Source organism: Hylaeus anthracinus, unplaced genomic scaffold, assembly GCF_026225885.1.
Source record: "Hylaeus anthracinus isolate JK02 unplaced genomic scaffold, UHH_iyHylAnth1.0_haploid 0, whole genome shotgun sequence".
In the NCBI taxonomy this organism is placed as follows: Eukaryota; Metazoa; Arthropoda; class Insecta; order Hymenoptera; family Colletidae; genus Hylaeus; species Hylaeus anthracinus.
The window spans coordinates 13,182,810-13,196,604 of record NW_026533254.1 but is presented as its reverse complement, the minus strand read 5'-3'; the positions used below and the strand labels follow the sequence as shown (position 1 = coordinate 13,196,604).

The window sequence follows — 13,795 nt, the reverse complement described above, 5'->3', positions numbered from 1 at the left end:
CTCGTCCTCGGTTACGTACGCAGGTAGAGACACGTATCTACCTACATGATGAAGAGCCACGTACGTGACGGCAACGATGAGTGGGCGTGACGTGTACGTACACGCATTCCTTGAGCGGTTTCTACACCGCGAGGCTCCCCGAGGAGCAGGCAAGCATCTCGTGCTAGGAATCGAAGGTTCAAGTCGCGATCCCGCAACTCATTATCATCTCATTCGCTCTCTGTCGGTCATCGATGGAAACTTCCTGTTAACCTCTGTATGTTCTCCATCTTGATTCATATGTATATGTCACGTTGTGACAACATCTTTAGAGAACCTTTTTAAGGTAAATGGTTCGTTAAATGCGACAGTTTTATAGTAAGGTCAGGATGCTCGAGCGGGCTCTTCATAAAAGCCAGGCACCTCCATGGGTGATCGACCGGGACTATGACGGGACTGAGGACTAATGACTTGATTACAGAATAAAGATAAAAGCATCCTTATCCCGAAAGATTCAATAACGAAGTGTAAAAGTCTTTCCCTTTTTAATAAGAGGACTGTGAAAAGTAGCAAGACGCATAGCACAAAACCTTCTAGCAGTGACGAGTTATAGGTAATCTTTAATCGCCACATATTGAACCAATTTCTGAGATATGTAATATACATATAATACACTATCTTTACGAATGTACATATAGTACACTATCAATCATTAAAGCAAATGTCTCGATTCGAAACACAGCCGATAATTAGGCAGGTATCGATGAATCGTGTTTAACCTACCGCGATGAACGGAAATCTATATTCTTTGGTGAAAGTAAAACCACGAGAACCTCGCGATCTTTCTGTCGAATAAGTGATTACTCGACTCGCATTCAGTAGCATAAGTAGCTGCAATCGTAGGCAGGAAGGATCTTGAAGATGAACGCGATTCATATGTACGCGGTTTACGAATGCGTGAAGAATAGTGGGGCGCAGTGATGCGCGGAGCGGCCACTCCGCAGCGCTCCCCTTTCATTAGGATTTCAGAATATGCATAAAAGCTTGTCTCTCTCTGCTAGCACAGTAGATCCTCTTACGTATCCTGCGCACCGCGTATCGAATCGTATTCTTTTTGATTAAAAATGTAGAAATTATGAAGAGATTAAGTCGAGCTCCTGATCGTTCCTGTAGTTCTATTACAGGGGGTCCCCAAGAACTGGCCTACCCCACGATCCTCCAGCAAACACGTCATTTCTCGGGACCGAGAAACGCCGAGATTTTCTCACTGTGTTTGGTCGTCCTTTGCTGCTCGCTACTTTACAGAAAAACTTGCGATTATCGAGATATATGATTTATATAAATAATGCAGTAACGTGTCTGGCTTTCATCAAAGACCTTGCGTGGTCGCCTTAACCCAGCCATTATATTGTTGCATATCAAATAACGGCGAATACGGTAATGCGGATCTTACGAAACGAACATGTAGCAGAGGTCCCAGCAAAGTCTCTTCCATGTCCGTGGAGTCTAATGCCAATATCCACTATATCACACCATTGAACACTAGTATAACGTTCACCGCACTCGAAGACACTGTTCCACTGTTACAAACAACCTTCTCCGCAAATTGGCGAAGAAGGGTCTCGAACAAAACAAAACCAGTTTCACTATTAACTGTAAAAGGCGGGCTATAGACATATTCACGCTATGTATTCCATTTCTGATGCCAGAAAGTATGTTCTAGAAGTTCGGAGGTTCTAGAGAAAATGCTTCAAAGTCCTGTTGCCAAAAAGGCAAAGCCCCCCCAACTCCGTGGCCAGAACCTTCGAGACCTCTTTATTCTTTTAAGAAATAGATAAACAACCTCGTCATAAATGAACATGCCTGCAATACTTAAATTAAGCTACGCGTTCAGGTCATCATCCTGTGTAGAGACCACCCGTGGAAGTGCCTGGCTTTCGTCAAGAGTCCACTCGACCATCCTGACCCTACCATAAAACTAGCAATACCAAATAGCGATCAATAACTACCATCAAGAGGTTCCTAAAAGACATACATCTTTTTGTCACGACGAAAAGTTAACGTAGCTCCACTGGTGAAAAACTCGACGGATATACAGGTTATTTTAATGAATGAAAGAGTACAATTGTTTCATTCAAAAGACGATGAGGATGTGTGCGTAGGAAAGTTGTGGCTTCCGGCGATGCACCTATCATCAGCGTTTCTCGCGTTCCTGGTATCCTGCTCGTGTGGAGTTCATTGGTACGTTTCCACGGTGCTCCGTACTGTAGCACCCAATGCAACCAAATCCGAATGACCTAGAAACTCATTATCCGCCTTTCCTGTGTCATTATAACCTCTACGACGATCATGCTCTCCGAGTGAACGGTCGACTCTAGTCGATCGACAAAAGTGTTTTGCGGTAGTAACACCCGTACTATCTCGCACGAAACGACTAATAAACGATAACGGAACAAACCATGCGGCAAACAAAAAACTACCTCGCCCGCAATAGCAGAAGTAGCTTCCAAAATTGTCATTGAAAACAGAAAGCAGATACTAGAAGGGAATATACACCATAAAAAAAAGAGAACGAATTTGAGAATAAATCGTGACGACGTAAAACGAACAGACTAACGACAACAAAATACCGTTAGACAAGATAAACATTAGAACAGATGCAACCCTGGGGATGGATATTGAAGTAGGAGCGATAGGAATAAATAATACAAAAGATACTTTCATAGAAATATAACAATTAGACAAAAGACAGTTTCAAAATCACAAATGCCAATCCAGAGACATTGAACACTGGATAATTATCACAGTATACAAGAAGAAAAACAAGTGTTAATCTTTGCAGACTCTTTATCATCCATAGCTGCCATAAAGAAATATACTACACTGCCAAAAGCTTAAAAAAACTAAAACCATGCATAATAAGAATAATCCAAAAGATATTAGGAATAAATAGAAAATCTGAACTTGTATTAGGTTGGATACCCAGCTACGTAGATATTCCAAACAACGTAAGAACCTATAAGACAGCCAAAAGACAGATAGAATCAATACATAAAAACCCCAATAACAGAACTGAATATTAAATTAAAACAACAACAGAATAGATTCAAAGTAGAAGTAAAGGCAATAGGGTAAAGCAAAGAAAAACAATACTTCTGCACACTGTGACACGACTCTGCCAAAAAAATGTACAAATCATGGTACGAGAAATTTAAAAACTTAGATAGGGAGACCATTATATTAATTTCAAGCTTCAGAAAAACACACAGACCCTTCTGCATAGTGAATATAAGAAATTTTAAATGCTGTTACATATATGTTAAAACTTATATTATAATCTGTACTTTTTGGTACAAAAAATTGTGATCAAAACATATGTAAACACGTTTAATACACGTCTGTACCAAATACAATCTATGTAAATTAGCACTCAAAAAATAAACGAATTTGAACTTGTACTATTTCGCGCAAAAACTCGACAACCACGAGGCAGTGAACACGCGTCCCACAAGGGTTAGATTGAAGTTACATTTTGCAGTAAAGAAGAGATAACAAACGCAGAAAAAGTGAATTGGATTAAGTCAAAAGATAAAGGAAAAGAAAAGGAAAACATTGCAACAAATAAAATATTAATAAAGTAGCGTACAAACCTATGCAAACGTAAATTAAGCTTAGCTTCCATCCATGGTCGAGAGAAACGCCGCGAAAATGATGACAAGCAAATGAAGAGTCGTCTACTACCAATCGGCCAATAGGGTTGTCCAAAAAGGATCAAGCAAGGACCTCTGTGTGACGACATTGGTAACAAAAAAATAAGAAAGATGCTGAACATGAAAGACATACTCGCAACACTTTACTTTAATCGAAAGATATTTACAACTTCTTCTAAAAAAAGTACTCAAGCATATGTAGATTTATTTTTATCCATATAATATCCTTTCTTTTCTTCTGAGAGTTAGTGGATTTCAGTTTGAGAAACGCTGGTCTATAGCAATGCGTGCGCGTTGCGTATGTATGTGTGTCGTGTGGGAAGATACGTATTAATCTCAATTATCATTTCATTTTTATTATAATGCATTCTATCTTGAGGGGTTCTATTTTTATACCGGCGGAGGAGCAACTGATCTCTCTGCCATCTGTGAACCAACAAGAAAATTCTTAACGCGAGGTGTCTTGTGCCTTGTGCGCGACCTCGACTCCGGATTTGTGTGTCTAGAAGAAATGGACGGTTGTATCTACGATGTCCAGTGGAAAAGGTATTTTCACGTACCGTTGCTTGATCGAAGGACAGACTGGTTTCCGAAAATTTTTCGTTAGCATTTGAAAAATAACAGCCAGTAAATTTATCGTGCGTTGGTCTTGAACGAGTCAATGTCACAGGCTACTTATTTGTTCAACGTACTTTTACGTTTTGTTGTTTTTCAGCGGTTCGAAGTCTCCGGGAGATTAATCAGTTTTATCTACAATGTTTTAAGGCGTTTGTTGCAATTGACTTGAAAGTTTTACAAATTATATAACTCGTAATTTCGCTTACATTGTTGCGTATTATTTGCGACGTTACTCTGTCGACGACAATGTACAAATTCATGTATCATAATAATTTTCGGAATTATACGTCAATAATAGAATACCTATGCTTTGAACAGATAGCTGTATAACTTCTGTGTTCGCCAAAGTTTCCAAGAGTCAATTAAATAGAAGTTAAGAAGAATATCAGTTGCATTTGGTACAAAACAATCGTACAATATGCTGTCTAACTGTGGTGATACAATTGACGTTGCTGGTAATTATTTTATACTATATACTCTACAATAAATAGAGTTCAAGGTCTTGGTGTTCATGAGAAATGCATTACAGCTTCTTCACAATTGACAATCATAGATGGTATCTCTAGTACCGACAGCATTGGCACCCATAGTGACATGTCAGGGCATACTATGATTTCTGCAAGACCTAAAATGGATGTGGCATGTGTCTTAGACTTGCAGCAACCAGAACATTTAGTTCAAAGGAGAAAAGCTTTGGAAGAAGTCAGACAAGCGTGCAATCTAGTTAATGCTAATATGCATCATATACAGGTATAACTTTTGTTTTTGCATTGCAAATTGTATACTTTAAACATTCTTGTTTCTTATATTTTTAGTTTGAAAAGCTGGATTTTGGTGAAACAAATGTTCTTGATACATTTTATAATGCTGATGTAGCTGTCGTTGACTTGAGCATTCAACTACAGCAGTCTGCATTGTTTTATCACCTTGGTGTTAGAGAAAGTTTTGGCATGAAAGAAAACATCTTATTACATAATGATGTAGACACTGAAGCAACAATTAGGCTCAAGGTATATCCAATATAATGACAACAATTTAAGCAAAATATAAACATTATATTTCACCTTACAGTTATCATGTGGCAGCTATACATTTGTTTCATATCGGGTAGTAGACTGTGGTTCATGTGTAGCTACAAATCCAGCTACTAGCAGACTGACGGGGGAGGAAGTAATAGATCCTAAACAGCATCTTACATTAAAGCTAAAAAAATTATTTCAAGATGTTGAAGTACAATCCAAGTATGTTTCGACTGTTTACTGTATCATTATCAAATGTTGCTTTTTATAGATATGAAATGAAAATGTATCGTTTTCTAGTTCTAATATATCATAGATAAAATGTCTCTTATCTTATCATTCTGTACATAAAATTGTGTTAAATCAGTGGTTACATAAATGAGGTAACCTAATGAGATACATAAACACTTAAACTCATTTGTCCATTACAAGTATATTGAAATAGTACTGCACTTATACTTCTGTTAACGAAGTATGTAATTTTTGTAGAGCACACATGAAAGAAAAGTTCCTAGCAGATTTGCGTAAAGCACGCGAAACATATTCGGGCGAAGAACTCTCGAAAGCTTTGAACAATATGCGTAAACGCTTGGACGACCCGAACGTATTGTCTGGAGAGGTTGTTTTGAATGTTCTCATCTCGTTCCGCGAAATACAGGTAGATAACTTAAAAACTGTTTCATTTTAGAAAGTATCTCGTTACTAACTCTGTTCCGTATTTTAGGATTATGATGCAATGGTACAATTGGTCGACGATCTGAGAACAATACCAACTCACAAAAATTACATTAACACTCCCGCTATTCGATACCTGTATGCATTTGCTTTGAATAGACGAAACAAAGAGGGTGACAGAGAAAGGGCATTGAAAGTTATAGAAAAGGCCTTGGAAAAGAAGGAAAATCACGTGCCTGATATGTTATGTTTGTGTGGAAGGATATACAAAGACAAATTTGTAGAAAGTAGACATACAGACAAAGAAAGCTTAAAGAACGCGATCCGTTGGTATAGAAAAGGCTTCGAGGTACGGTGCATGGACACTTCACCTCGTCCACCAAATTATGTATCTTTGATTATAACATGTCTTTCATATTCAGGTTCAACCAAATGAATATGCTGGTATCAATCTTGCCACGTTACTAGTTATAGAAGGAAATGAGTTTTCAAGAAGCGAGGAGCTGCAACATATTGGTATGGTGTTAAATAATCTCATTGGCAAGAAGGGTAGCTTGTCGAGTTTAAAGGACTATTGGGATGTGGCTACGTTCTTCGAAATCAGCGTACTGGCCGAGGATTATTCGAAAGCTATACAAGCCGCGGAGTGTATGTTCAAATTGAAGCCGCCAAACTGGTATGCATCGGTTGTTGTTTAAGCGTTGCAACTTGAAATGAAAATTAGCGGACGTTAATAAGATTATTTCTCGACAGGTACCTGAAATCTACAATAGGAAACATATCGCTGATAAATAGGTTTCGTAAAAAGAACGAAGAAGCCGAGGTTTCACCAGAGGAGCAAATTTTTAGTTTTTGGATGGACTACTTTGTTGAAGCCACGAATTCGGAAGTCGGAGATAGTATACGGTTTCCAGTAAGTTGATAAATGGAATCGTTCTACAAAGGATCCAGTTTCCAATTCGGGAGACTATGGCTTATAATATTGTGTTACCAATCCAGCTTACTTCTGTACATTTTGGGTCAAAGTAAGAATAATATAAAACTGCTCTTAGTGCAGGTCTTAGCTCGACTTTAATGAAACAGATTTCTATTAACATTCAATTCCAGTGAAAAGATGAGTTGGTCACCGGGCCTTTCGTTTTCAGCTCTTAGTGCTGGAGCCAACGAAGATCTTCATGCCGAGTTATGTAAACGTTAACCTTGGAGCAGAAGAAAAATCGGTCCAAATATGGAATTTATGTTTGGACAATATGAAGAGTAATTGCAAACAAGTCCACGATTGGTTATTCACCGCGAATATGATACGCAGCGTAAGCCTATACAAAAGGGACGAGCGCTGTCTTTTCTTATACGTTCATCAGAACTCCGATGATTTCCAAATGTATTTTCCATCCGTTCAATGCAGACAAAGATTTTACGATTTAATCTTGGAGATGACCAGAGACCAAGAGGGCATGGTTGCTGACCTGGATGCTTACCTGACCGACGATAGAATGAAGGTTTGTAGGTACTTTTTAAATTAATATCTTTAACGGCATTTTTTAAATTACTATTTGTCATTTTATAGTTTGAGTATGAATTAGACGACCAGAATAAGCGAATAATATTGGGAAAAGGTACTTATGGAGTTGTGTACGCTGCTCGAGATTTAAACACTCAGGTTAGAATCGCAGTTAAAGAGATTCGCGAACGGAATCTGGGAGACGTGCAACCATTACACGAAGAAATTAAGTTACATAGTCAGCTAAGACACAGAAATATCGTACAATACCTTGGTTCAGTCAGCGAAGATGGATACTTTAAAATATTTATGGAGCAAGTTCCTGGAGGTAGATAAATAAAACGCAACAATTTAAAAGACATCCGGTATACCGATGATTTCTTATTTCTTCAGGAAGTCTATCAGCTTTACTAAGGTCCAAGTGGGGTCCCCTGAAAGAAAACGAATCTACGATTGCCTATTACACCAAACAAATTTTAGAGGGTCTCAAGTATCTTCATGATCAAAAAATTGTTCATCGAGATATTAAAGGTAAAATAAATAATATTGGAAATTGCTTTTATGAAGACGTTCGAATTATCATTGCGATTACTGTTTCCAGGCGATAATGTTTTAGTAAACACATACAGCGGCGTAGTAAAGATATCAGACTTTGGTATGTCAAAACGTTTGGCTGGTTTATGCCCGAGTACGGAAACGTTTACTGGAACATTGCAATATATGGCCCCCGAAGTAATCGACAAGGGTCAACGTGGATATGGCGCTCCCGTAAGTTATAATGTCTCGCATATAGTCAGTTCACGGTATAATGTAAATTATACGATATTATAATTTTAAACATAGGCAGATATTTGGTCTTTGGGCTGTACGATAGTTGAGATGGCAACTGGTAAACCACCGTTTATTGAATTGGGTTCGCCTCAAGCAGCGGTTTTCAAGGTAAGATGCTAGTAATGCTTAAAAAATTATCTTGTCGCAGATGTATTTAAAAATTTTGTTTGCAGGTTGGATACTACAAAATACATCCTGAAATACCATCGGAACTGTCCGAAAGGGCGAAGAGTTTTATATTGCGTTGCTTCGAACCGAATCCCGACATCCGAGCTAGCGCAGCCGAATTATTAGAAGATCCATTTTTAAATGAGTATGTAACATACATATGAGTAAATTGTTGTATAAGCAGACATATTATAAATAATGTTTTTTATACATATGTATGTAGAAAAAAGAAAACCAGTCGACTGGCGGCGCCACCAGATTTCAGTCGAAGCATTTCAGTACCTGCCGATAGACTCGAACGTTTAGGAAAATCGGATAAAACAAATAATAACCATATCGTCTCCGCTGCCCCTATTCAAACTTCGCAATCAGACGATAGGTAATATAAACGCTTTATTTATGTAATACAAAATATGCGCAAATAGTCTTGTTGTTACAGTTCACGAATACACTCAGTCTTTTGTCTCGCTTTTAGTACACAAAGTGATAGTTCTATACATTTATTTTTATGTTAAAGTAGCTTTTGTGCTAGTCAACGCAATTTATAGTAGTAATACGATGAATAGTATTTAAAATCGCAGCGATGGTTAAATAAGTCGTAAATCTGAATACATCGCATCCAATGTATTTAATCCTATGCTTTAGTTTTTCATCGTGTTATTCTGTATTGTCGATCTCATAAATATATTTTTTGCTATTACATTTTTATCAAGTATCTGTTATGACGAAATATAATTGGAAGTGTTACGTACAGTGGAGGGTTGACAAAGTCAAGCCCGCTAAGGGAGCGCAGTCCAGCACACCTTCTGTCTCCCATCAGCATGCCCACTGCAACCCTTTCTTTTAACAGGTATGGTACTAACGTCATAAACGGTCGATGCTGTTCGTAAAGAGTACAACAGATAATAGTAATACATTTAATAATTAAGAATTTAATTATCATTAACAGTAGTTATCGTGTGTACTTTGTCATTATTAGTAATACGATACTTTGTGCTATTAAACATTTATGTGTTGTGGGCAACAGAGTTTCCTGTTTACAATTATAATATATGTAATTTAGGCTCTGCTTTAAAAAACAAAGGCGAAAAACAAGATCCCTATGCTATTTTAATATTACTTATATACACATACAAACATTAAGCTAATAATACTTGGGGTACTAAACCAGTACAATAGAAACATATTCAAATCTCGGTTATATAATACTTTGCGTATGCTTCGTAATCATGCTTACTATCCGTTTTGAAACATTGTTCGGAATATACTCGTAACTTCGCTGATTGTTATATGTATTCAGGTTTATTTCCAATCAGAGGTTCTGCCAGAAAATGTTCTTGCCCTTGTAACACGTGCATCGTGCAAACTTGAGAACGTAAATATAAGCAACTGTCAGAATTAACGTTGGTCTTTGATGGTTTCAGTACAATAGGGAACACGCCATCTATAGAGACAAGCGAATCCGACACAGCTGGAGCGTCAATGACCCGAAGAAGTTCCTCGGGCGGATTGTTATCGCCAGAAGTTGAACTAGGAGGTGACCGGTCATACACTCTCATTGAAAAATTAAAAATACTACTAGTTTGCTTAGGTAATGTTTACGTCTTCATATATGTCGTCTATATAGGTCAACCAGGTCAGAAAGCTGGCGAAGAACAGGAAGGCTTTTATTTACTGAAGAAAGACAGTCAAAGAAGAATGACGCTTACCAGAGTTCTCACACAGGACGAGGCAAAGATCTGTGAAGTATGGATGCGTGGTATATATCAAGCAGAAGGCCAAACTGTTCTTCAAATGGTACTTAGTCTCATACTCTTACCAGACATTGTCAAATAAACGATTCGAATAATGATTTCATTTCTTCTTTAGACTCATTTAGTGCTGTTGATGCGTGCTTTAAAGGATTATATTGCGGAACAAAATCACGAAGTAATCGTAACAGCAATTCGAACGTTAAAGGAAGAGTTAGATTTCGATTCCACAGCTATCAATCATCTAAATCTAGCTATTTACTTGTTCCAAACCGCGGTGAATGAAGTTCTACGAATGCACAGCATAAAGCCCCACTGGATGTTTGCGCTGGATAACTTGGTCAGAAACGCAGTTCAAGCTGCCATCACTGTGCTCTCTCCCGGTAATAATCTAAAGATTTCATTTGTATAGTTCATGAGCTTGCCATTTGACGGGCTAGATTCATTCAGTCTTTCGGCTGACGTCGGAACTAGGCGTGTATTACATACCCGTATAAAGTACGATACATATGGAGATGGAGTGTATTGTCGTGTCAACTCTAAAAATATCTTCATGGAAAGTCGTCACCAATAATAAGGGATCTCTTGTGAATCTAGACCTCCATGAGCAGTTTACTGCTCTCCATGGCTATGCGCTAGTCTGAAAAATCGTTTAAGGAGAAATGTAAACAAGTGTTTGTAAATCTACTTTATAGAACTCGGTGCTAATTTACTTGGTCAAGAACGTTTACAACCCGGTGGTGCGGGTCAAGAAGAAGGATCTACGTCAGGTGTGTCGACCGTGAATTCCGTAAAATCGCAAAAGACTGGCGATTCCGTCGATAACAAATGCTGGAAGGAATACCGAGATCAGATGGGAGATTTGAAAATGGAGAACATGAGATTGCTACAAGAGTTAATCGAGAGTCAAAAGGCGTATCAGACCTTATTGCAGCAAGCTCTCGAAAAGCAACGAGATCAGGTTAATACTTTGACCATGCTTTGCGAGTGCATCAATAGAAGAACTACGAGGCAGGAATCGGGGTAGGTTTTGATAGATGTATTTATTTATTACTTGTATGATACAAGTATTTTATAAGGAATATTTATTTATTTTATTTTATATTTTATATTTTATAGATACAACTCTTCTATATCTGGAAACGCATCCAATCTGCCAGTAACTGTGATTGTTAGCGAAGCGCAATCGGATATAGCTTCGTGTACGGATCAGGATCTCGTCAATTGGCTGCAAAATCTACAAGTAGACGACGTATCTATAGACAGAGTAAGCTTTATAATTAGTATTAAAATTTGTATCTATCGAGCGGAGAATTACATTGTTAATTATAAATTGTTTTCAGTTCATGTATGAGCAGTACACGCTAGAGGATATATTGCGTCACGTTACACGTGACGATATTCGTAGACTTAATCTTAGGTAAATATTACAATATTTTGTGTTTTGAACTTATATATACTTAACAAAGTATTTGTTTAGAGGCGGGATCGAACTGAGGATATGGCAAGCTATATTAAAGCACCGACAAAACATTGGCGATTAAATCAAGAAGAGATAAGTGTCATTGAGTACAACGCTCAGTTGCATGCAACATTGGAATTGGTAAACTTCATGCAGGGTAAAATATTTGTTCGAATCCGTGGCTGTCACAGAATACCAGTGGCTAACGAGCAAAGTTAGTAGATAACTAATAATAAACAAAATGCTTGTGTTGTTTATTGAAATACTTTACGCGAATCTATCATCTTCGCTAAGAGTTTTAAATGCACAATGATATTATTAGTTTATCTTGTAGTTCCTAAACATAGAGTATTTAATAGTTACGAGACAAGTGTGTACATACGACGAATTTTGCATATACTGATTTGTTTTTAATGATACTTGTTACAGTTAAAGTTTACACAATCTCTTGGAAATATATATATATATATATGTAACAACCTTGTTATATAGAAATTAGTATCGATGCATCGAATGATTTTATATGCCATAGTCGATCGTATGCGAAATTTGTATATTTTGAAATTGTCGATTTCATTTGACTCAATTCAAAATATTTTTTTATTTCAAATATTAATCTTGCCAAGCTGAAGAAATCTATATCGCAATTCCAAGGAACATGATGATTGTTTATGTAAGAAATTTGGAGTTCTATCAACGCTACTGCCAGATGGCTGATATTACCGGAGAAGTATGTACACGTTTAAAGTTGCCTTATAGCGTCGTGCTCCAAGATAAGTGAATAAATGCAAAGGAATTACGGTTGCCAAACTAAGATACCTGTAAACGGCTGCTTGTGCACGCGACGCGTTTATTGCATATTTGCGTCCATATAATTCTTGCGAGTTCGGTTAAATTGTAAAAAGTGGAATCGTAAGTTTCTATTGATTGATCTTGCACAAAGATATTTTTGGAAAGAGATAAGCAGAGAATTGTGGTGCCTTACAAACAGTGTAATAGTACAAGAAAAGATAATTATTACGTGCAAATAATAATAACGTTTTGTTGTTGTATTTCTATATTTCTGAAGATTTATTCAAGTTTTCTTAGACACATATGAGAACTTTATTAGATGAATAGTTCTCACGTGTCTTAGCTATGTATATAAGTGCCTGTTATAGTTTGTAATAAGAGTTTGCTATTAACTGTGCGCTTGAAGTCTACCACACGTATGTTTCACTGATTTTTGTAGACATAAATTTTACTACGACGACGAGTTTCATGTTTTCTTGTACGATTTCATGCGGGGAATTTATACTTCCTTTATACATTGTATAAAATAACAACGAACTGTGTTCCCTCATGTCTCCGATATCACTTTCATCGTAATGATACATCATGATCGTGCGAGTCAATTTCAAGTGCCTAATCGGGTCAGCGACATGGAATAAATCCCATTGTACGTTAAAGCATATAGTTCTAGGGACTGAGTTCAAACGCTGTTAAAAATAATTAGTGGGTCGTCTAGTTAAATGCTTCTATCGTTACATACTTTGTACATCCGATAAAAATTGCTAAGGTTACATACACAGACCAATTTCATTCCGCACAATTGTCCATGAACGTGATTCAATAATTATTTTTAACAGCGTATTTCTATACTTTGTAGAGGCTCAATTACAAGTAATCGAGGAAAGATTGTCTATCGAGATATTCTAGTTGTCTTCAAGTAATTGTGTTCGAATGACAAGCAACATTAATCATATTCAGCGCAAATATATTCTACTAATAATTAAGACGTTCTACATTGCTGTTTCCATTCTCTGTATTTGTAAGATTAATTACACCTGTTACACAAGCTGAAATTTCTATTAAAGATTCTTGCGTACAGATAAATTGCCGTCTTCCTTCTTTCACTAGTACAATCGGGATAGAACGACATTAACGCAACCCCTTAATCGGACTGTAGCTATGGTTGTCACCAAGTAGGCGCGGACTATGCTTCTGTAGATGGCAACCGAACCAAGTCAGGTTGTAGGGCCGGTTGCTACATCATAGGCGCAGAGGAACCCCTGCTATGCGACAACCTATACTAGCTGGCT

The 13,795-nt window shown here is 37.4% G+C and overlaps 1 protein-coding gene across 2 annotated transcripts; it reads left to right on the top strand.

Annotated features, from left to right (window-relative positions):
• Positions 1-1,469: 1,469 nt before the first annotated feature.
• Positions 1,470-13,589, top strand: LOC128891168 (mitogen-activated protein kinase kinase kinase 15). Of its 2 annotated transcripts, XM_054150454.1 has the most exons (24): positions 1,470-4,235; positions 4,626-4,762; positions 4,837-5,057; positions 5,123-5,317; positions 5,379-5,548; positions 5,816-5,984; positions 6,051-6,350; positions 6,424-6,677; positions 6,755-6,914; positions 7,147-7,500; positions 7,569-7,830; positions 7,896-8,033; positions 8,104-8,270; positions 8,346-8,441; positions 8,507-8,646; positions 8,725-8,880; positions 9,256-9,351; positions 9,926-10,038; positions 10,129-10,298; positions 10,371-10,635; positions 10,948-11,275; positions 11,372-11,519; positions 11,596-11,672; positions 11,733-13,589. In XM_054150454.1, the coding sequence occupies exons 2-24, from the start codon at positions 4,726-4,728 to the stop codon at positions 11,794-11,796; spliced, it is 4,080 nt and encodes a 1,359-aa protein (XP_054006429.1). In that variant the 5' UTR covers positions 1,470-4,235; positions 4,626-4,725; the 3' UTR covers positions 11,797-13,589. The 2 variants fall into 2 exon arrangements, with proteins under 2 accessions (XP_054006429.1, XP_054006439.1); XM_054150464.1 differs by lacking the exon at positions 9,256-9,351.
• The last annotated feature ends 206 nt before the right edge of the window (positions 13,590-13,795 follow it).